The sequence below is a fragment of the Esox lucius genome, chromosome 12 (assembly GCF_011004845.1).
Source record: "Esox lucius isolate fEsoLuc1 chromosome 12, fEsoLuc1.pri, whole genome shotgun sequence".
In the NCBI taxonomy this organism is placed as follows: domain Eukaryota; kingdom Metazoa; phylum Chordata; class Actinopteri; order Esociformes; family Esocidae; genus Esox; species Esox lucius.
In genome coordinates, this window is record NC_047580.1 from 6,935,251 (window position 1) to 6,958,806 (window position 23,556).

At 45.0% G+C, this 23,556-nt stretch overlaps 1 protein-coding gene across 1 annotated transcript in view; it reads left to right on the plus strand.

The window, feature by feature from the left end:
• Nucleotides 1–1,552: 1,552 nt before the first annotated feature.
• The window catches only part of LOC105025739 (cadherin-4), a 300,440-nt gene continuing 278,436 nt past the window's right edge, over nt 1,553–23,556 (plus strand). The window contains 2 exon segments of the mRNA XM_010896667.5: nt 1,553–1,805; nt 3,455–3,560. Of these exon segments, the coding sequence (XP_010894969.3) occupies nt 1,749–1,805; nt 3,455–3,560 (163 nt within the window). The 5' untranslated portion in view covers nt 1,553–1,748.

Sequence of the window (23,556 nt, forward strand, 5' to 3'; positions counted from 1 at the left end):
AGCATGGGACATGTCTGGCATCCAGATGACAAACGGGGTAATGAAAGCATCATTACAGTGAGTAAAGCCGGGGTGACTCTGCCCCTCGCGAAGTGCTTTCTGAGCATTGGGAGCGATGCTTTCTGTCTCCATTCGGCCATTAAGCCCAGGCTGTCTCCATGTTTACCAGGAGATTACTGAAGTGTTTTGAATAATATAAAACAACATAATGAACTGCCCCTTGAGCAGTACTGTAGGGAGTAAGACAGGATAGGGGTTGTTTGTGAGGAAAAAATAACTTCTGCTGGATGTCACTGGCTGGCTTTTCCTGACCGAACTCTGTAAGTGCGGCATCTCAGTCTTTGGGAAAATGCCGGAGAGCTCTCAAATGTTGTTAGCATCCCCAGTGTATACCCATACTTTGGCTTAGCGGGCTATTAAAGGCCCTACCGCAGACAACTTTAGTTCCACCGTGTGTCGGTCACACAAGGACCTCCACAACGAGCCTGTCAATCAAGGCATTTAACAGGACAGGATCCAATCCTATCCACGTCACAACAGCAGAAGATGGTGAAAGGGCCCAGTGATGTGTGTATGTCATAGCTCATCCCCAACACCAGAGGATTTTGAGAGGGAAAGGTAGAAAAACGCCAGCGTGTCTGAAGGGAGGGAAATTGGCTAAGCAGGCGTCCTCTAACGGTACACTCATTCTCCTTTTAATGGGATTAACCCCTTCTAGCCCACAGCCCTGCACCGTTTAGATATGGAAGGTAAGCTGTCAGTCAGTGACAGCTCAAAGTCATGGTCGGGGAACATTCACTGAAACTGAATAACTTTTTGGACAGCACTTGTATTGTGATTTAAAAACAAATGTGTCTGCATGTTTGCCACTGGAAGAAGACTTCAGAATAAAGTACACTCAGCTACAATACATGCAAAAAAAGATGGAAAATCTGTTGAAAAAACGTAAAATATGAAGAAAAAATAAGGAAATGATACTGGAGTTTGACTTGTTAGCAAAATGTTTATGGTTATCTTTAACTTCATGTATTCTACTGATGAAGGCATGAATGTATAATTTCTGAATTTTTGTTGGGATTTATCAAGTAGGTCAGATTTGATCACCTTTGTCTCATTTGTCTTTTGGTTTTCAAATCCAGAAAGTCACTTTCTGATTACTTTTACAATGAACTAATAGGTATGGACAAATAATGATTGCATTTGAATTGATTTACCAGTTGTCAGTGCTGTAGGTAAGGCGTTTTATGGAGTTCATAACACCAATATGCATTGCCAGGTGACCAACCCACACGCACAAATACGCACCCAACATATACACACCTGAAACATGTTATTGGAGATAGAATCAACACTATTGGACCACGGAAGAAAATATTTAGTTAACGGGGGCCTCATACAACACTCAGGGCAATAGACGAGGCACTCAGCTAGTTTGCTTTAACCACCACTCAACTGTGTGTCTTTAAGTGGGATTCTTTTGCACAGGGCGATATAGGAGGGGTTGGAGTGACGCTGGTTTTGCTGCCATGCGCTTTGGTGCTGAGCTGAGAAACGCTCTTCACCTGCAGATGAGAGAGCGAGGAAAGTCAGGACGGGCTTTCTACTTCTGAAGAGCTTACCACTGCAAGTGCGGAGCACAGGGGGGAAATACCAGCTATCAAACCGCGGGGAAATTATACAATTATCAGAGAAGATACACGACCCGTTTCGCTTTTTCCAGCTCAAGCAGCCTCCGCTCGCTTGCAACGATGAAAATGGGCTTTGCGCTCTTGCTGGCAGCAGCCGTACAACTGGCCACGTTTTGGGTGAGATTTCCAATTTTACTGTTACATTATAGAAGTGTTGCGCTCCGCTGCTGCAGACAATATTGCGGAGTTAACAGTCACAGGATTTTGAATTTGATCCTAAACTTAATGGTTCTTATATTTCGACTTATGCTCCTTACTCTCCAACACAAGTGATTTATTTTCGAAGCGCAAATGCAGTCTGATTGTATTATACCATCGATACTACCATAATGCCACACTGCAACGCAAATGGTTAACTTGTAGATCATGGGCTACTCGGCAAAAATGCGTTGCATATCTTTAACACCTTAATTTCCACCCCAAAAAGTATAACATACTGTAAGCCTATGTTATATTTGTCATTACTCAGTATCTGCAATCTCAGCAGAGAGGCGCAGCGTTTATGTCCCAAACTCTCTTTACGTTGCCGGCAGGGCGCAGTAGCTCTCCCCGCAAGAAGTCTGCTTGCGTCTGGCGGGGTAATCAACGGTTTCCCGGATTCCGCAATCCGCACTAAGAAAACGATGAATAGATTCTTTGGCATGATACACTTGATTAATAACGGTTATCACTGGTTGTTAGCGCAGGAATGACAAATGAGTGGACGCTGAACACGAGTCACCATATAGGGAACAGCTCTGAAGTTATAGTAATGGAGCTAGCCAAAAAGCTATTACTGTCTACAGCCTAAAGTATCTTAAGTGTAAAAGACAAACACAGTAACACAACAACCGCACACCGCACCCTGTGTGTGTTTCTGTGTGTATGAGTGTGTGTGTGTGTGTGTGTGTGTGAGAGTGTGGTCTGTGTGGATGTTGAAGCTGCATCATTTATCCAACACAAAGAGCACTTATAAAATTCCCTGTGCCCCTGGCAGTTTTAGTGTCATTTTCTCAGTTAGGAGTGAGAAAATTAAGCTAGAGTAGATAATGCAGCTTCCCAGTTTTCCAGTCTCTTCTTGGGATTGACAGCCTGTTCCGTAGACTCTTCCACATAAGTCCACCAAATGTAACCTGTTAGTGATTATTAGCAACATATACAATAAAACATGTTACTACATTTCAGATGTGTTACTACATGTTCAGCAGGACATTCAATAAAACCCATTTTGTCGTTTGTGTTTTACCTACGAGATGGTACGATGTGGTTGTTTAGAGATAATCACTCATTTGGATTTAACAGGGTCCCAGTATAGAGAAATCTTGATTGTGTGAAGAGATCTGAATCAGGGTGGAGCATCTTTGTAGCCACCTACTAAACATGTTTTTGTTGTGTGTGTATGTTTGTGTGAGTGACCTAGTGAGCGTGCGTGTTCACACATACTCCAGATCCTGTCAACGTTCCCACGTCTAAGAACGCTGTTCACATTTGCTGTATTTTCCCTTCACCCTCACGAAACCTGAAGGAACAGTGAGCCCGAGGTTCTTGGTGAATACTTTAGGAGTATGAAGTTGTCTTGATATTGGCTGCCACACCAATTGTGTTACACCTAAATGCCCTGGAGCATGGCGTTCACAAGCCCAGTGGTGGAAGGGAAGCCACTGCTTTATATCTGCTGCAGAGTGCATAAGTAGTTTCCTTCTACTTTCAGGAGCGAAGAGAAGCAGCCGACTCAATGGAATCCATGTTTATAAATGTCTCACAATGTATTCTCCCTCCTCTCGCAGGCGTGTTCTGGGGAGTCCAAAGGACCCTGCAGACCCGGTTTCTCGCAAACGTCTTACTCTTGGCTAATTCCAAGGGATGTACTGCAAGGCCAGAGCATACTTGAAGGTAAGGTCTCTAATGAGGCTTTCACTCATGTTTTTTCCCGGGTGGAGAAAGAGATGCACGCATAGAAGCTGCTCCTTGTGTTTAGGTTGAAGGAAAGCTAGATAATGGGGTTTGCTTCTTTTCAGCGTGCCTTATGAGGTTGTCATACCTTTTAGAGAGGGAAAATGTATCTGTGCTTCAAGGCTTCTGGTGGTGGGCGGTGGGCGGTGGGCGGTGGGCGGTGGTGGTTGGTGGTTGGTGGAGATGTGTGCGCGTCTGTGAGATTAGATGTTTTCTTTTTATGAGGGTGATAACATTATTTCAAAATTTGTTACATTAAATATCATGCATTAATTTATGCTTGTGCGAGCGCGCGCACACACACACACACACATACAACACACAGGATTCTTTGTGGACAGTCATTTTACTGTGTGTGGATCTGCAGAGTGCGTGTATGTCGTTGTAGCACAGCGGTGACCTCACTAGGCTCCAGATTAAGGAACGGACGACCATTTCTTCTGTCCGTGAATTCTGAGACCGACATCACCCTTTGCCCTGCCGGATGTTGTGATTTTCTTGTTGGAACGCAATAGCCCCACACTTCACGTGAAAACGCGTCCTCAGGAGGTCAAGGGGTTGTCATGCTCCCTAGACGTCCAGGGTTTGCTGGGCTGTACAATGTTGTTTAATGCAAATCGTTCTAGTGGTGGTGAGCTTTCTCATAAATGTCCATCATCATCATCTTCGTTCATCCTCAGCACCACAACTCTCCTCTCTTCTTCATCACTCTCACCCTTTGTTAGTGGTGACTTTTAGCCACTGCTGCAATTACTCTGTGAACCAACTTAGTTTGAACAGCCGATAGTGCAGGAAATACAATCGACATCCTGTGTCTGATCGTGCAGCACTCCTGCCAATGTAGGCTAATTAGCATCCTCTATTGATTCCAATGGTTTTCCCTCATAGCGCCGCTAAGCTGCATTGTTGTCCTGGGGCTGCACAATAGCTCTTTTGTGGGTCGGCCTGCTGTAGCTCAGACAGCTGCACTGTATATATCTGTCTCTTGGTCTAGGTCTGCTGGATGAGCCAGGTCCTATCTCGGAAATAAACTTGTTCATACTTTAGACATAATTAAATAGATATAATTTTTCATGTCTGTTGAAATTGTATAGATGTGTTTTTCCCCCTCATAATTCTTCGTTCTGTGATGAACCAATGATGAAATTGTTAAGCATGTTTGTTCTGTTCTGTGGGTATTATAGATGAAATGGTAGTAGTCAGATACCTTTTTATTGGAAAATGAACTCTATGTTGTTGTGAATGTGTTGTGTGAGTGTGCAAACGTGTTTGTCCCTCTATTTTGGTGTTGGTATGCTGTTGTAGCTGGTGATCATAGTGCAAGTTGGGTAGCTAAGAGCTCTCTGGCTTATAGTCCAGTATTGGCTACTTAGAAAGAGAGTGATAGAGAAGAGCTACTTGTCGTGAACTCGTTCAGCGGGCAGCAGTGAAGCCATCTGGCCAGCAGGGGGTGTCAACGCAGTCATAAACAATTACTGAGTCAGCCATCTCCACTACAGGCTGTAAAACTGATACCTGCCATTAAATGTACAGAGGCCTCATACACCGCTGAATAAAAAAAAAATATATTGATTACAATGATTTACAATGTTGTGAAAATGCTGTGCAAGTTTGTAAAAATGTGCAAAGGTTATAATCTGTTCCTTTCTGTGTAATGCACATTGAATTTATTTCAAAAGTTATTTTACAATATTAGAAGTTGCATTGATATTGAATTGCTAAAAAGTGTAAATGTGTCTGTAAAATGTATTGGATGAAAACAATTTGCAGGGTTATTTGACATCACCCTCTCTGGTCCATAAGCTCCTGAAACTGAATGTGGTTGGAGATTTAATTGTGAATGCTTGCTAGTAGGTCTGCTTTAAGTACATTTCGTAGAAGGATGCTGTAAATTGGTGTGCCGCTTAGTACACTAACACAAACCTGTATAATGTTGTAACAATTTTCTAGTAGTTTGAATGTGCTTTGAAAACGTTTTTAAACTGTAATTCCAACTTTGGTCAAGGTTGCATTTTGGATTTCCCAGAATAACAACTTTGGGACAACAGGTTGTTTGAAACATATTGAACTTCTCAAGTTAGAATCTTTCTATAACATCACAAATGGACTGTATGCTCATTTCAAACTTGAAATGTAAATGCTAAGGTACATTCAATGAAAATCTGAAATCTATCTGATAATACTATGTATTACTAGGACTGTAATAATGTTATACATGTAAAGTTGATATACTTTGTAAGTGGCTAGTCTCCTGTGGTATGAACTGATTAGTGGCTTTCGTGTATTAGTTTGGAAGAGAGAGAACTAAAGATAGAGAACAGGAGGTTCTTGTCTGTGGCAGTAGATTGCTTCATGTGTCTTTAATGATGATTGGACCAGGAAATGTAGTGACGTGTGGTGAATGATTAGGCACCGTCTGTATACTCAGCTGTGACTGTTTTCCTGTGTCTGTATTTTTGAAAGTGTGACGATGCAGACCTGTTGGGCCGGTTCCTAGCAAACCATGTGCTTTGGCTTTCTCTTGGCGTCATGCATTTTAACTGATTTGCTCTGATAATGTGCGAGCTTAACGGGGTGTTTTGTCAATAAGCACAATGCATTCTACACCCTTTCATGACCCAAGTATGTCATATATATTGTACCGGGAGAGACATTGGGAATGGATACAACCCAAGTGGCGACGGCACTCATGGGGACCTCTGCACCTTTAATACACCTGCCCTGACAAGGTCCTGATTGGAGGCTGAGCAGGGGGAGGGCTGGCCTGGCTTGCTGCCTCCGGAATGTTCGTCAAGGCTCTGGATGGCCTGTCGGTTGGCTGAGCTGTGGCCCTTACCACCCACGCGTCTCAGTTGTCAAACAGCCTGGCTGTTCCCCATGCCCCCTGCCCCAGGCTGTGGCCGCATCCTACACCAGCGTAAAGTGGGGGGTCACCCCCCCCCCATCCTGTGTCAGTCAGGATACGATTACACAAATGTATTTATTTTAATGCTATTCATTTAACAGCCCCTGTCATAAAAACCTTCCATTGCAAACATAACATGAATATGATTATTTCTCAAATGTAAAACCCTGTGGGAAAGCTGTTGGAACTGCACTGCAAATAAACTAGCCAAAATGAATGCCATAAATATGTGTTAATGATTTGAGATAAGATTTAAGGCAACATGAGATAATAGGCCTTTTTATATAGGTAGTTTTTCTGGCATTTTATGCTTTATAAGACAGGAAAGTGGTGGAACTTAAAAACAATTTTTTTTGCTGAAAGAGCAGTAGGTCGAATTTGAACCCACATTGCAGCAGTACATTTCTCGCGTAGGCGACGTGATGGGCAACTTTTCATTTCCAAGTTCCAGTTCACTTTTTTGGTTTTGTATGTAGTTATGTCACATTATGTCATCAGCACTGTAAGTATTTCAGTTGATGCTCTGTTTCCCACAGTTTTTCATTTGGACTCATAGTCAGACGTTTCCATGCTCTAATGTGCATGCTCACTGAATGGTAATATGCTTTTTGAGAATTAACCAATGATGTCACAACATTGGTTAAATCGTCAATCAATCAATCAATCAATCCATCATCAATCAATCAGTTTGCAGCCCTACAAAAAGTAACAAAAACTTTCAGTGCTAGCTGGCTACACTTGTTTTCACTAGTTTTTAAGTCTGTCTCTTACACTGTTGTACTCTGCAAATTGCAGTGAGGAAAATATATGAAAGTATGTGTGGTAAATGCTAGAAAGATATTTCCTGTCTGAATGTTTCCTTGTTTGACAGAAGTGCTTTGAAATTGGCAGTTAAAATAACCCCAGACTAATTTCCCTCCAACTGTAAAAGACATTTAATCCATATGAACTCTGCAATCCATCACAGGAGAGTGCAGAGGCAGTTATGGTTGTACTCATCGGACGGTGGCGGCTTGTCTGTTCTTCTGTTATTTTTAAGGACCCTGTAGAAGTCACACCTCCACCTCCTTCCGGTCACAGCCAGAGGAGAGTGGCCATGCAGCTGTGGTGTAAACCGCACGCACGCAGGAATGCACGCACACGCACGCAGGAATGCACGCACACGCACGCACGCACACACATCCACAACACAGTATGATTTACAGGGCTTGAGAGGTTGATTTATTATTAGTAAGGGTGTCACTGAGCAGAGGCTGGAAGCTCCTCTGGAAATACTTCAATAATAACGTTGTTTAACCCAGAACCGTCAGGCAGGGCAAGGAGTAATGACACAGACACACACACAGACCGACACGGACGCGGTCGTTAGGCAAGGGCAGCAGTAATGTGAGAGACAGAACTAGGGCTGAGATGGTGGTGTCTGAGCCTGGAGATGCTGGGGGAGGGGGGGGGGGGACAGAGAGGGGGTCACAGGGGAGGTTAGGGGGAGGGACAGAGAGGGGGTCACAGGGGAGGTTAGGGGGAGAGGGACAGAGAGGGGTCACAGGAGGTTAGGGGGAGAGGGACAGAGACGGGTCACATGGGAGGTTAGGGGGAGGGACAGAGAGGGGTCACAGGAGGTTAGGGGGAGAGGGACAGAGACGGGGTCACAGGAGGTTAGGGGGAGAGGGACAGAGACAGGGTCAAAGGGGAGGTTAGGGGGGAGAGGGACAGAGAGGGGGTCACAGGAGGTTAGGGGGAGAGGGACAGAGACAGGTCACATGGGAGGTTAGGGGGAGGGACAGAGAGGGGTCACAGGAGGTTAGGGGGAGAGGGACAGAGACGGGGTCACAGGAGGTTAGGGGGAGAGGGACAGAGAGGGGTCACATGGGAGGTTAGGGGGAGAGGGACAGAGAGGGGGTCACAGGAGGTTAGGGGGGAGAGGGACAGAGAGGGGTCACGTGGGAGGTTAGGGGGAGGGACAGAGAGGGGTCACAGGAGGTTAGGGGGAGAGGGACAGAGACAGGGTCAAAGGGGAGGTTAGGGGGGAGAGGGACAGAGAGGGGGTCACAGGGGAGGTTAGGGGGAGAGGGACAGAGAGGGGTCACAGGGGAGGTTAGGGGGAGAGGGACAGAGAGGGGTCACAGGAGGTTAGGGGGGAGAGGGACAGAGGGGGTCCTAAAGATTGGACACGGTTTCTGTATTAGCGATTAGGAACAGAGTAATCACTTTGAGCGGTTTGAGTACTGGACTCTGTATAATGCAGCAGCATGGACCACTTCTTTAAGCTCGGGCTCAAGAGGTCGAACAGACAGAGTGACGTTGGCGCTCGGAGGAAATGAGAACAGAGATGGGTTCAAGGGGAGTAGTCAGGAATTTGAGGGGGTCCAGAGACCCTGCCGTATCTGGCCTTCATTACTGCTCAGACAGGCGTGGTGTCACACAGACCATTAGTCAGAACACCGCTCCACCTGGTTTACATCAGAGGGCTTTTTCGACACGCCTGGTTGCCACAGACCCGCACTGTCGTGCCACAATCTCATCAACCTAGTCCCTGGGAAATGTACTCACATCCAATCTGAATCTGGGATGTCCTCTTATTTGGTTAGAGCAGTGTTTCCCAATCCTGGTCCTGGGGACCCAGAGGGAGGTGCCTTTTTTTTGCCCCAACACGCACACACCTGATTCAAATGAAATACTTGATGATAGGTTGATTACGTCAATCCAGTGTGTAAGTGGCAGGGCGACATTTGGATCAGTTGGGTGTGCTTGGCCAAAAACAGAAATGTGCGCCCCTTGGGGTCCCCAGGGCTAGGATTGGGAAATGCAGGGTTAAAGTTTTTCTACTCTAATGGAAGTTCAGTCGATTTTATATTTATTGCTAACAGAAGGGTGATCTCCTTTTGTTTCAAGTCCTTCATATTCAAGCTGCTTATCCAGTGTCTGTATGGTGGGGTGTATTGGCTGGAGGCCGGATTGGACCAGACAAACAGAGCTGGCTGGTGTAACTTCATCCTATATGTTCCTGCTCTGGTCTTACTGCTGGTAATGAGAGACATGCCATGTGGTTTCAGCCCAGTGGGCCCAACGAGATTGACCTTGAGCTTTGTTTGGGTTGGTGATGGCTTTCGGCAGCTGTTAGTTGTATGTGTGTGTACTTCACATCTCTGACCTCGAATGCCCTCCGCTCTTTTTTTCACAACCATCTCTTTGTTATCCACACGCTCACTGAATGTGTCTGTTTGGTGAATTGGGCCTGTAGCCTAACACTTGGAGAGGCCTAACAAATGGGTCTGACCCTGCCCCTCCTTGGCCCGCCTTTCCACCAGGTCTGGACGGATTGGGGCCGCTGCTGGCCAATACGCTCCCTCGGGAGACAGGGGCCACATGGGTTCCTGGACTGGGGTGTCGGTGGGGGGGTGGGTCCCAAAATTGAGGTCAGTACCAGCCTATCTCCCTGGAAAAGTTGTTTTGTTTGTTTTGTTTATCACCCTAAAGCACCCTGTCCTTTATCCTGTCAGGTAAAAGTTATAATTGGTTCACCACCTTTAGGAACAAGGGACGTCATGCTTCACACAACCACACACACACACACGCGCACACAAGCACGTATAAACCGACAGACCCGCATGGCCATGGTCCTGCAATCTTGCTCGTTCATTCTATGATCAATCCACGACCGTAAGGCTGCGTCGAGTGTTGGCGAAGAGTGAGCCTGATCTGGTTTAGGTTGGGGCTCAGACTGTCTTCCCTTCCCCTGCCCCACTCCTCCTCCTACACAGCTCTTAACGCTGCCTGCTGTGTCATATAAGTGGAATATTCCGGTGCCGAGTTGCCCTTCCCAGGGTTAAATCCCCCACTCAGTCCGAGCCAGCGAGACCTGGCGGTTAGGACTTTAGCATTCAGAATAAAACAAATTGATTTGAGCTGCATTTTCTCCAGGATAATAGCTCCTAACTTTGCTGTCAGGTTGCATTCCGAAAACCCCTCTGTGACAGGTCTTTTTTCGGCGCGGTCTGGAAGGCTTGCAGAGGAAGGGCTTCCATGTATGACTGGCTGAGCTGTGCAATATCTAACATGCGTGAAGAGCATCACACGCTTAAGGGAAATCCAATAGGTACTTTTAGGACGCTAATGTAAACCTGGTGTATGCCTAATTAATAGTTTAGGTTTTGCTGTGAATATTCAAATTCATTTTGAAACCTGTTTTCCAGAATTCGCTCTATAGCAACCAGTTGTTGGCTGATATACCATACATAAAGTTTGTAGAGGCATCTGTATTTGTTGCTGTAAAGCAGGTGGTAAAGCCAGAGCCAAGTAAATACACCACAAAATAATATCCACTACTATAAATAATGTTTTACGGTTACCTGGTTTTATATATCTAAAATACATTCAGGACAAAGGTGACTTTAGCGCTGCTGTGCATAACCTTAGACCAATCATTTGGCGATTCACGGTTTTGGATGTGGAGGTACAAGTCTGTTTGAAAAACAGGAGCCTTAATTAAACATGTTTTCATTCCCCTTCTTCCCCGAGGTATCAGGTGGTTCTCTTTTCTTCCCTCCATCTCAAACAGAATTAACCTGTTTTTGATTTTCCTTGAACTGAATCCAAACGCAGGACAACCACCATAATACATGCCTTGCTGGTTCTATCGCCCATCAGATACCGCCTCACTGCACCCTCTGGGTGGGGGTCATTCTGCTTTAGCGTCCTTTTGTCTCCCTCCCTCTCTCATTCGTTCTCTAATTCTTTTTCCCTTTCGTCTGGTTCTCTGTCTTTCACATTCTCTGTCTTTTCACATTCACGAAGAAGTCCTTCTCAGACTCGTCGTGCTGGTGATGTTAAACATTCTGCCACATTTTACAAACCTCCTTCCTCCTGTATCCAGCTCCTATCATGTCCCATCTATCCCTCCATCTATCCCTCCATCTATCCCTCCATCTATCCCACCATCTATCCCTCCATCTATCCCTCCATCTATCCCACCATCTATCCCTCCATCTATCCCACCATCTATCCCTCCATCTATCCCTCCATATATCCCTCCATCTATCCCTCCATCTATCCCTCCATCTATCCCTCCATCTATCCCTCCATCTATCCCTCCATGTACCCGCCACACTTTCCAGGTACCTTCAGTCTGTTCCATATGCTGTTTTGGAGCAACCCTCCTTTTTTAAATTGTTATTCTTCACAGTGTGAAATGTGGTGTGAGATGTGGTGTAAATTCCAGTCTCTCGCCCCCATCTGTTTTAGCTATTCGCAGAAGATTCTGCTATGCAGACTGATCCATTCTCCACGGTCGTTAATGAGAATGATGGGCTGTAGGAGTGACGTTTGTTGGGGTTGAACGGTGATGACACCGCCGACATACTTGGGTCCTGGTTTATACCCGGCTGGGTCAGAACTTAGTGTTCCCTCGGGGAGACGATTGGAATCGCCAGTCGACACAAATTGCTAAACATGTAACTTCAGCCGTGATGTATGTGCGGGGAGTTCCAGGGGAGGGCTGTAGGTTTCCCATAGAGGCTTGTAGAGATGCTGAGATGAGTTAAGCATATGGAACAAGGTTGTTGGGTCTCTTAAGGTCCAGACGCGGGAGGGTTATGAGCTGGGAAGGTATGATGACACCAGCAGGGAATTTATTTGGTGGAGTAGAGTAGAGGGAGTGCTGTTGTCTATGTGACTAAGTGTCTGTTGGTGTGTGTTAAAGTGTGTGTGTGTGTGTGTGTGTGTGTGTGTAAGCTGGTGGGCAGGGCAGGGGTCCCTTGCCTCCGTGGAGGTGAGCAATCCACCAGTGCCTGGGAGGCTTCTCTGTACCCGGTCATTAGAAAGGCATCCCGCAGGTTCCAGAGAAGAGAGCAAGCAGGTGGAAAGCATTATTTTTTAATGAGATTTTCAACATCTCCTGCCCCGGTCCCAAGAGAAGGCGGGAAGGAGAGCGGGAGAGATGGGGAATGAAGGACGGAGGACTAAACTGGGTTTTCCTCATGCAGGTGGAGCGACTGCATGGTGTTTGGGAAACATGCGTCCATATCCTCTGCTCGATGCATTACAAGACCTCCTGGATGTGGCCATGTGTCTAATGGAGTCCTGCAGGACTGGGGTTATGGCGGTCCTGAACGTCTTAAAGGCGCTCCAATGTCTCTGAAGTGCATAGACTGTTTTACCGTACTTCTCGTAAATGTCATTATGACGAGGGATCTGGTGACATACGTTAGAGACACACACACACACACACACACACACACACACTGTACATTCGCGTACGCACACGTACATACCTTGTCCAGTGTGTTGTGTTTGTGTGGGTGTGTCTTGTGTTTGTAGAGGGTGTGCCTTGTATGCATGGGGTGTGTGTCTTGTATCTGTGGTGGAGGTGTCTTGTACGTGTGTGGGGGGGTCTTGTATATGTGTGGGGTGGTGTCTTATATTTGTGTGTCTGTGTGTGGGCGATGGGAATGTGGCCATGGCAGATTAGCTGTGTACAGTGGCGGCGTTAAGCTGTCCCTGCTGTCTAGGCTGTAATAGTTTAGTTGTCCTGAGGAGCTAGTGAGCCTCCCTCACTGGACCTGGCCTGTTATTCTGTCTGGAATAGTCAAGACGGACAGGGATTACGCCAGCAGGATAACGATAAGCTCCAAGGCTGTTTTCTATTTCCTCCTGACCAGATCCTTCAGCAAGGCTGCTCTTATAGAAAGAGAAAAAATGTGTTCCTCTCAACACGAGAGATAGAGCAGAAGAGGCCAGGGATAAAGCTTTATATCCTAGAGCAAACATACTGTTCCTCATTCAATATTCTCTTCACATAGTGTATGTGCACGCACACACACACACACCATGTATTCAATACAGCCCCACCCCTCCATGATCCAGGCCCACCCCTACCTGGCCATGCTCCTCCCCTCCTTGGAACAACCCCTCCCCTCCCTGGCTGAGTCCCTCCCCCCCTTGGCCTAGCTCTTCTCCTCCCTGGCCACAGCACCTCCTCTCACTGGCCCAGCGCCTCCCCTCTCTGGCCCAGCGCCTCTGCTCCCTGGCCCAGCACCTCCCCTCCCTGGCCCAGCACCTCCCCTCCCTGGCCCAGCCCATCCCTGACTGTTTGGCCTCAGCAGCATTTTAATGATGTACTAACTGATTGAGTTAGAATAAATAACACTGTGAAACAGGCCATGGAAGTGATGATTCAGCCTTTGCAGCTAGCTCCATCAACACTCTGAGACGTGCTCTGAGAGAGAGAGAGGGGTAGATGAAGTATAGACATTGTAGGGAGAGACAGATGGAGTGAGAGACAGTGAGAGATAGAGAGAGGGAGAGATGAAGGAATATAGAGGGAGGGGAATGCGGCGAGATGGAATCATGTGGTTGCAGTCTAATAAAATTCTTTATCCATAACTTTTTACCTTTCGATTCATATTACCCTTCTAATCACTAGGCAAATAAAAAATTCATGAGTTCCATTTACAGTATTCTACTGTCTTCCATGAAATCTTAGATTTTTCATTTCCAAGTGCGAAGTGAGAAATTGAGCAAAAAAAAAGTATTGACAGGAAAAAGGAACCTGAGAGGCTTAAAGGGGAATAACGGCAAAATTAGAACATTTATTTAGGTTCGTAAATCCCACTAACTGTCAAGTAAGCTTTCCTTACCCAGCCAGGCCTACGTCACAATGGCCATTTGAATGATGAATGAGAAGTTTCCTTGTTAGGAGTAGTGCTTTGTGCACACGTTTTGGCAGAAATGTCAGAAAAAGCAAGATTTTGAACTGGCAACTTGAATTCATCACATAAAATGTATATGCCGTGTATCACAAATTTCTACACAATCATTTGGGTCTCAATAATTCACTGTTTTCACTGTGACCGAACTAACTTTTCATTATTCCACGAAGTTCTGTCAAGCGTTTCAGCGGGGGAGGCGGGTGGCGGTACCTTGTTCTCCCTGAGTGAGAAAGCGACACACTTTGACAGACACTCTGACAAAGAGTTCAAGGGATTTATTAACCCTGACACATTGTCAGTTTGCCGTTATTCCACTTTCATATTTGCCCATTCCTATTTCATTAGGACATCCTCCCAGAGTTTGTGTTATGGGCTTAGTAGTAGTCAGTATAATGATGGGTTGAGAAGAAAAGGCTTTGCTCACCTCTAGTCCAGTTCCCTCCTCTGACTTCACCCTGCCCATATTCATCCATAATTCCCAAAGCCCGGAGAAAATATCATTATTGGTAATTAAAGACTTTTCACAAAAAGCTAAAAAAAAATGTTCTTGCTAATGATCTTGCAGAAGTGAGTGATCTCTTTGAGAAAGTGGTCTGGACAAATTGGAGAGCATTAGAGCTTCATATACTATTCCCTTTGCAGATAGACCCTTCATCTTTGTTAAGAGAGGATGAAACAAAAGGGGGGAACCCTCTGAACACCGACTTCTCCTAATCACTGATTGTGTCCTTATGTGAATGTTCTTCCCATAAGGTTCTGAAGTTCAGAGCCACGGAGCGTATCGCATTCTCTTAAAGAGGGGAACCGACCGTGTAGGGAATACAGGGGAGAAAGAGAACAGAGAAAAGAGAGATGAGGGGAGCCGTCAAATGGAACCCGGGCAATGTTCATTAATCAAAAGACAATGATCCCTCTGTGGTGTGGTTCATTCAACAGTCTACAAGTTAATTAAGGATTAACAAAAGGGGGTTCCCCACTGGAGAGCACTGCTCTTCCAAACCCTCAAATGCTCTCTGATGACTATTGTACAAGATACAGCTTGACCTATTGACTCTGCGATTGATTGGTCTGCCCCGTTAGCCAGCGTTTGTGGTTGATGGGGAGAGTTCTGCAGCGCGTGTAGATCGGGAGTTCTGCAGTGTTGTAGATGTTGATTAGTAAGTTCAGTAGTTGATGTGTTACGTTAGAGGAATAGATATGGAATATATCAACTGGGGAGAGTATTGAATGGACAGAAGCATCCGTTGTGTAGAGATCAGGGCTAAGACGGTTCTCACGAACAGAAGACATAGTTCCCAGATATTCTATCAGATTGGACATTTGATCAATGGTTGAACCGGTAAAAATGATTATTTATTGACAATAATAATTTTCACAGTTCTTGGACAGAGAAGGCCTGTTTGTTAAAGTGGTGAGAGACAGAGAGAGGAAAGTAAAAAGATAGAGGAAAAGGGAGGAAGAACGCGTGGGGGAAAGATTCCACTGATCTTGAGCTTGTCCTTGCCTATTTAGAGGGATTCTGTCTAATTAAATCAACGTGTATTGGCCTGTGCAAATAAATATTTAGAGAGGACAAGTAGCCCAGCAGATAGCATCTAACCTGTAACTGATAAATTGCTAGATTAAATCCCGGAGACAGCATAGGGAATGATATGTTGTTCTGTCCCCAAGGAAGTTTACGCTAATTGCTAAAAGTTTTTGCTGCAAATTACAATGCATTATCAGTCAACAAACTTGGTAAAATAAGTATAAAAAAGAAAGTCTAAAAAAAAACAACAGTAGATGAAGGCTTATGAAATTGGTGTCTTGGTCAATCACAAGTCAATTTTTTTATATAAACAAACAGGAATTATATTTTAGTACGGTACTAGGCATAATCTGTGAACAGAAACAGCCCCAAAGCGATTATTTAAAAATCTAATTTAAAAAACTACATGGTGACTTTAACCTAAATGCAATGACTGGATTGGTGAATTAGCTTAAAGAAATTCAAATAATGAACTAGATTTTGAAATAATTTCTGTGGATAGAGTATTATTAATGTTATATAATAACATTGTGAATATATTGTGAATATATTTGAGTTGAGTGTACAGTATGTTTCTCTAGATAGAAAAGGTTCCAGGAAGTTCCTTGAATTGAAAGGTCTGCCATCTCTGACTGTTGTTAATAGCTGTGTGGAGTGTTTTGGATTAGCTAACACTGTTTTGACTCTTTTGGATTACCTAGCTCTGTGTTGCTTAGTTAACTGCAGTGTTTACTTTTCTGGGCTATCTAACTGCTGTGACGATTGTTCTGGGCTAGCTGGCTTGCTTAACTAACTGCTGTGTTGACTTCTAGGTTTGCTAGCTGCTGTGTTGACTGTTTCTGACTTAATTTGCCGTAAAACACACACACACACAAAACACAGAAGGGAACTCAGTGTATGTCTTTGTGTGTATTTGTGTTTGGCCTTAGTCTACTCTTCACACTCACAGTCTGTGACAGCCACAAGTCAGATATATCATATTTGACTCAATCTTGATAACACCCTACAATTCCATCTGAAATACACTGTTTACATTGACAGTATCCACATCCTATTAATGTTAAAGCCATACAAACTCAGGTATGCTGAGGTATATTGTGAATGAATGAAATATGATTTAGCGGTTCAGTACAGTACAGTATATTACTGTATGACAAAATTGAGTATATTACTATATAAAAGTGCAATGTTCAGTATGTTACTGTATGACAATGCTTTGATCCATATATTACTGTGTTACAGTGTACAGTTTTGTTACTGGATGACAGTTTATTATGTGGCCGTGTTAAAATGCAGTGATGAACGTGTTGCAGTGTTCAGTATGGTATTGTATAAAAGTGCGGTGTTTAATGTGTTAATGTGTGACAGTTCAGTGTTTACAACAAACTACTATATGAGAGTTACCTGTTCAGTATTTTACTACATGACAGTGTTTTGTATGTTAATGTTTGCCAGTGCAGTGTTCAGTATGGTACGTTATGACAGTGTTTAGTATGTTAATGTGTGCCAGTGCAGTGTTCAGTATGGTACGTTATGACAGTGTTTAGTATGTTAATGTGTGCCAGTGCAGTGTTCAGTATGGTATGTTATGACAGTGTTTAGTATGTTAATGTGTGCCAGTGCAGTGTTCAGTATGGTACGTTATGACAGTGTTTAGTATGTTAATGTGTGCCAGTGCAGTGTTCAGTATGGTATGTTATGACAGTGTTTAGTATGTTAATGTGTGCCAGTGCAGTGTTCAGTATGGTACGTTATGACAGTGTTTAGTATGTTAATGTGTGCCAGTGCAGTGTTCAGTATGGTATGTTATGACAGTGTTTAGTATGTTAATGTGAGCCAGTGCAGTGTTCAGTATGGTATGTTATGACAGTGTTTAGTATGTTAATGTGTGCCAGTGCAGTGTTCAGTATGGTACGTTATGACAGTGTTTAGTATGTTAATGTGTGCCAGTGCAGTGTTCAGTATGGTACGTTATGACAGTGTTTAGTATGTTAATGTGTGCCAGTGCAGTGTTCAGCATGGTATGTTATGACAGTGTTTAGTATGTTAATGTGTGCCAGTGCAGTGTTCAGTATGGTACGTTATGACAGTATCCTTCAGCTATGTATCAGAAGGTTGGATCAGATCAATTGGTATGTGTCTAAATGTAGGCTTGGGAACCACCCTTTAATGCCCTGGATCCAACAAGCTTTTAACAGCACCCCGCTCCCAGTCCCTTTCTTCTTCCTCTCCCTTGCTTAGTCGTTTCTTTTCTCAGACATCAGAGAGGGAGAGAGGGGGAGATTAAAAGGCCTAGCTTTTCCTCCTCTGGGCTTGGGAGCAGAGGGAGGCAGGCAGGGAGGGAGAATGATCAAAACCAGAGTGGATCCTGAGGCCACTAGGGGAACAGGCCCCTGGTGAGGGAGGGTGGAGGGCTGTCCTCTTAGCACAGACAATGTATTTGCTCTTCTGTGAGGTTAAGCAAAATAAGATGGAGGGGCATAAACAGAAAGACAACGAATTTGCTCTTCTGGTAGAGAGAGAGAGAGGGAGAGAGAGAGAGAGAGAGGTAGAGAGAGAGAGAGAGGGAGGGAGAGGGGAAGAGAGAGAGGGAGAGGGGAAGAGAGAGAGGGAGAGGGGAAGAGAGAGAGGGAGAGAGAGAGGGAGGGAGGTAGAGAGAGATGGAGGGAGAGAGAGGGAGGGAGGGAGGGAGAGAGAGAGGGAGGGAGAGAGGGAGGGAGAGAGAGAGGGAGAGAGAGAGAGAGGGAGAGAGGGGGAGAGAGAGAGGGAGAGGGGAAGAGAGGGAGGGAGAGAGAGAGAGTAGGGGGATAGACAGATGAGCAGACACAGTCCATCTCCTTTATGAGGCCATGCAGTCGAGTTTTAGGGTTGCATGGAGGCTTAAACGGGCCGCTGAATGAGGATATTACCATGTGCGGAGGCAATGGTTACTTTGGCTGTTCCCGCATTTTATTTTACCCCATGCCCACACACACACGCACACACACGCACACACATGCACACACACACACACACACACACACACACACACACACAGCGTACTGCAGAGGCAGGACCAGGACTCAGGTGCCTGGTCTGTTGGGTGATTATCCTAAAGACAGAAATGAAAGGATTACAAAGTGACTGTGTAATCCAGCTGTCTGTCCCACACCTAATTAGTAAACAAAGGACTAGGAGTGGAAGAGACAGAAGGAGGTTCAAGTGAACGGAATGGGAGATTGAGGGGGAGAGAGGTAGTCCCCTGGTGTTCGGTCTGTGTAGAGTTGCCTGTCCCTGTGTCTCAGCCACGAACGCAGAGCAGACAGAGGGACTGAGAGCCCACGCCAGTCACGTATCAAACCCACTGCAGCTCCACTTGTGAATCTCAGATTAATCAAGACCAGTGGTTTGTTCATTTAATTGAATAGGTAGTGGGTCCTTTCTCACCCCTCCCCTTTTACCTTAGTTTTCTGCTTTCGGGCGACAGCAGACTAATTCTTACTGCAGCTGAGGGGAATTGAAAAAAGCGTTCTGATGGTTTATTAACAATTGATTTGCCATGACAGAGCCTCCCGTGACAGAGCCTCCCGTGACAGAGCCTCCCCACTGGGAGATGATATGCACGCTGACGGCTTCCCGGGCAGACACCTCTGGGTGGGGGTGGAGAGACTTCCGTTCCCCACTATATACTTCCAAACAAGATAACCTTTTTTAATATAACCCAATCAATTCCCAACTGTGCATTCATTCACTGATGCCCCCCCCCCCAAAACAGGAATTATTCTTGGTAAGGGAGAGACATCAAATATGGCTGTCGGAAAAGACTATGATTGCATGAAGTATGCGTAACAATTATCCATGCATTTCTTTATGAATTCAATTTATTGGCTGAAGAGTACAAAATACATCAGCAATATAGTGGCGTACTTGTAGACATGATTATTGGGCTTGCATTGTTATTATATTTGCTACGGAAATAAGCTGCATTTCATTATCCTCCCTGCATTGTACTGCATGTTTACTGAAATACTGCGGAACTATCCTGCTTTGGCAATATCTACAAATTACTATCCATGCCACTAAAGCAATCTGAATTTGATTAGAATTTCACAGACAATAAAGAAAGGGCGAGGAAAGAAAGCGAAAGAAGAGAGTGCGAGAAAAGAGAGAGAGAGCGGGTGCGGTGGGAGAGAGGCAGTTGGCGGGAAGACAGCACGAGGGCCGCGTCCAAAAGTACTTCCGTGGCGGCGTTATGGTGGCGTTATGCATCCCTGCTGTTCCTGTAACCGCTCCAAAGCCTGTGTAGTTTCACCACAGAGCATCAACCACCTAGTTCAGAGCTGTGTTCACCTCAGCATCTACTGTCGTGGGTTTTCCCTGCACGTATGAAACAGCAAGGGGATGAAAGAGCGTAAAACACGTCAGCATTTACGCATTTCAGGAGGACAGCGCAATTCTACCATTTTCTGCTTCTCACAAATAGCTTTCTATGGTTATGACAGAGAGGAGAACATCTGAGACGCCGCGGGCCAAGACAGCCGTGAGATAGGACGGCGCCACCAAAGGCATTCCAGGAGCTAATTCGCGTCAGTGTGATCTTGCCTTTCCCTGCAGACAGCCTAGCCTCCACTTCCTCTTTGGCGTGTTTAGTATCTGTAGTGCTGTGATGCTGCGACGCTGTCACGCCCCCCCCCCACAGACGGACACGGTGGGCCCACGCGGTGGACTCCGTGCCACGGCTGAGATAGACGCGACGTGTTTGAGCTTTAAAGCCGTGAGGAGAACAGAGAGACCGAACCCCCCCCCAGCCAGAATGTTATACCAGGGATTGTCTTCTGCTTCCTTTTCTTCAGGTCTACTCTTTCTCTCTCTAATACTATCTCTCTGTCATACCTCAAATCCACCTTTGTGTCACTACCACTACCTATTCATCCTTTTCTGTCTCTCTTCCAGCTAATCTCTCTCTGTCTGTGTCCTCCTCCTCCTCTCTTTCTCTCTCTCTCTTTCGATTGCTCTATCTTTTTATTTTGGCCTGATTGAGATCAGATAAAGACTATGAAAGCACATCAGGAGACTTGTTGTCTCCGTCTTTCTTGATCCATGTTTTTTTTGTCATTTCGTTAGATAGTTAGACTTTATTTTCAATCTGCGTAGTTCATTGGCCACTGCTGTGTTCCATTTCCTGACTTCACAGAAGCGTGGCGTTTCTCATTATCCCCCACTTTAATTATTGCACAAAATATTCATAGTTTGGGTGAATCACAAGTTTGGGTGATGGCTCGCGCTGACAGGTTTTTTGCTGTGTATCTTGCTGGTGAGAAACAGGTTGCGAATTGGGGGTAAGGTTGTTAAAACCGATTTAATTGTCATCTCCTGGATTTATCACGGGAAGATAATTACGATAACTACAGGGATAAGACATTCTGAGGGAACATTTCTAATTGAAGAAGGGAGCAGCTGCATAAGCACAGGTTGGCCTGGGCGGACCCGTTCCCTGCCACGTGGGAACCAGGCTCCTCCAATCAGATTAGGCAAATTCCTTGTTTTAGTGGCGGTGTGGGGGGGGGGGGCGGTGTGGGGGTGGCGAGGTGGGGGGGGGTGAAGTTGCAACAGTGTGCTGTCGGACCACACAGGTGTTGGTTTTCTTTCCGATGAAAGAAAACCAACACCACTCTGGTACGATTTGGAAAAACCGCTCTGGTGCGATTTGGGCTATAATAAACTGTGACCCAAACGGAAGAAAATCCCCTCTCACAGACATATATGTGTCTTCTTATTCCCTCTACGCCAGTCACAAGTAGCGCAAGGCTTGTTACAAGGTGCCGTGACAAAATCGCACAAAAAAGGACTGAGGAAAACTCCTAAAAGTAACAGAACTCCTAAAAGTCCCAGCCGAAACCAAAGGCAGCGTCTTGTTCCCTAGACTGTCTACTTTCACAATGTGTACAACATACTAGCTCAAACCGTTGGGTTCCACAGACGGTGTTGTGATGTTCGTTTTCTCCGGATACTCTTATGTCTTCAAAAGCACAGCATTTCACAGCCCCCCTGCTGGGTTGTATATATTTGCTTACAGTCGACGGACAAGCTAAAAAAAAAAACTACACATCGATATTTACTATAATGTGATGATGTCACACACTGTTCTGGTTGCGAGGCAGTTCAAGGAGATAAATGCCTTTTTTTGAGTGCATTGAACCCTAAAACATTTCAATGACCATTCCAGCAGCTGTTCCCTGCTTTGAGTCGGATATAAAATATATATATACATTTTCTGCAGGCTGTGTTACTGGGTTAACAGTATATCAATTATGTAGACTAGAGAAGCAGTATTCTGATCTCACCCTACAAGGTCTAGGGCCTGCTGGTTTTCTGTTCTACCTCATCATTAATTGTGCCCTCTGGTATCTAAATAAGTCCCTTATTAGAGGGTCGCAATGAAAAAACTAAGTGGAACTGGCCTTGCGGTCAAGGTTTGAGTTTGAGGGGACTAGAGGTTCAATTTAATCAAACCGTTATTGCAGACTGTAAGCAATAGCAGTATGTACTATGGTCAAACAAATTCAAAGTTGGTCTCTGGTTATGTATGAAAACCTACAAGAATTACAAGAGCAAAACCGTTCACAGGTATGTTTTCACCTACCAGAATTTGTTTGTGTGCATAAAGTGAATATTGTAATAAAGACACTGTGTGAATATTGCTTTGGCGGGTTTAAATAAATCCCAGTCTAGCCTACAAGATTGAAGTGTATTAGAATATTTAATGAATCCTAGCCTACAGAACAGCATTATAAAAATATTGTTTTCATGTTTTTGTCACGGTTTTGAAGTGCTGGGGCAGATGGGATGTCAAGCCCTTTTGGTATGTACAGGCAAGTCAGGTGTTAAGAGGTTTGTTGAGCCCAGTTAAGTAGGCCTTCTGGATCGTAGCAGTATACGGTTTTAATGAGGATTTGAGTGCTTCACCTTCGGCCCGCCCACATTTTGTAACACTGTTCTGGCTATGATACTGGATGATGGTAAGAGGAGCGTCTTCTGTTGATCCCCTACAACAGCAAGCATGATGAAAAGGATTCAGGCAACACAATGAAAACGTCTCCCTCCAGATGACAAAGAACAGGTATGAGTCTGTGGTCGGTGTCAGTAAGACAGGCTTTTCAGATCTATTTTTCTCCTTGTCCTTTTTCTTGTGTTTGTCAGCATGTTCTTAACAGTCCTATAGACATGTAATACTCCACAATACATGCATAATATCCAATTTGTAGGTATTGGAATTATGTATGTTGACTTACCGTTCGACGGCCTGTTTATGTTGCAAAATGTTCAAAAGTGGAATAAGTAATGGTTCGTGGTATATATAATATGTTGAGTCCGCTGTGTGGAGTACATTTTATGACAATCTCAGCCTTATTAATGCCTCACCTCTGCTTGAATCTATGAGGCTTTAGAAAGGGGTGTCAAATGGGAATTTCAGCTCAACACCAGCGATTTAAAACTACTGAAATCATTCCAGACGCTATGAAAGGGCAAAAGCAACGTAGCTGGCTTTAGGAGTGTGTGGACGACTGAGGGCAGACAGGGAGCTGTAATGGGTAGTAGGAAGCATATTTTAGACAATACAGATGTATCCAAGTCAAACCGTTCTGTCAAGGCTGAGGTAAGAGAGGCCTGTAGATGGCTGGGGGCTAGGTAGGGTACAGCCGTTTCACTTGGCATGAAACTACATGACAGTTTTTAAACCTGGTGCTGAGCAAGCTGTAGCTGCTAATTGCTGTACGGCTTATTAGAATGAAACGGTAGCAGCTAAGGGGATAATTT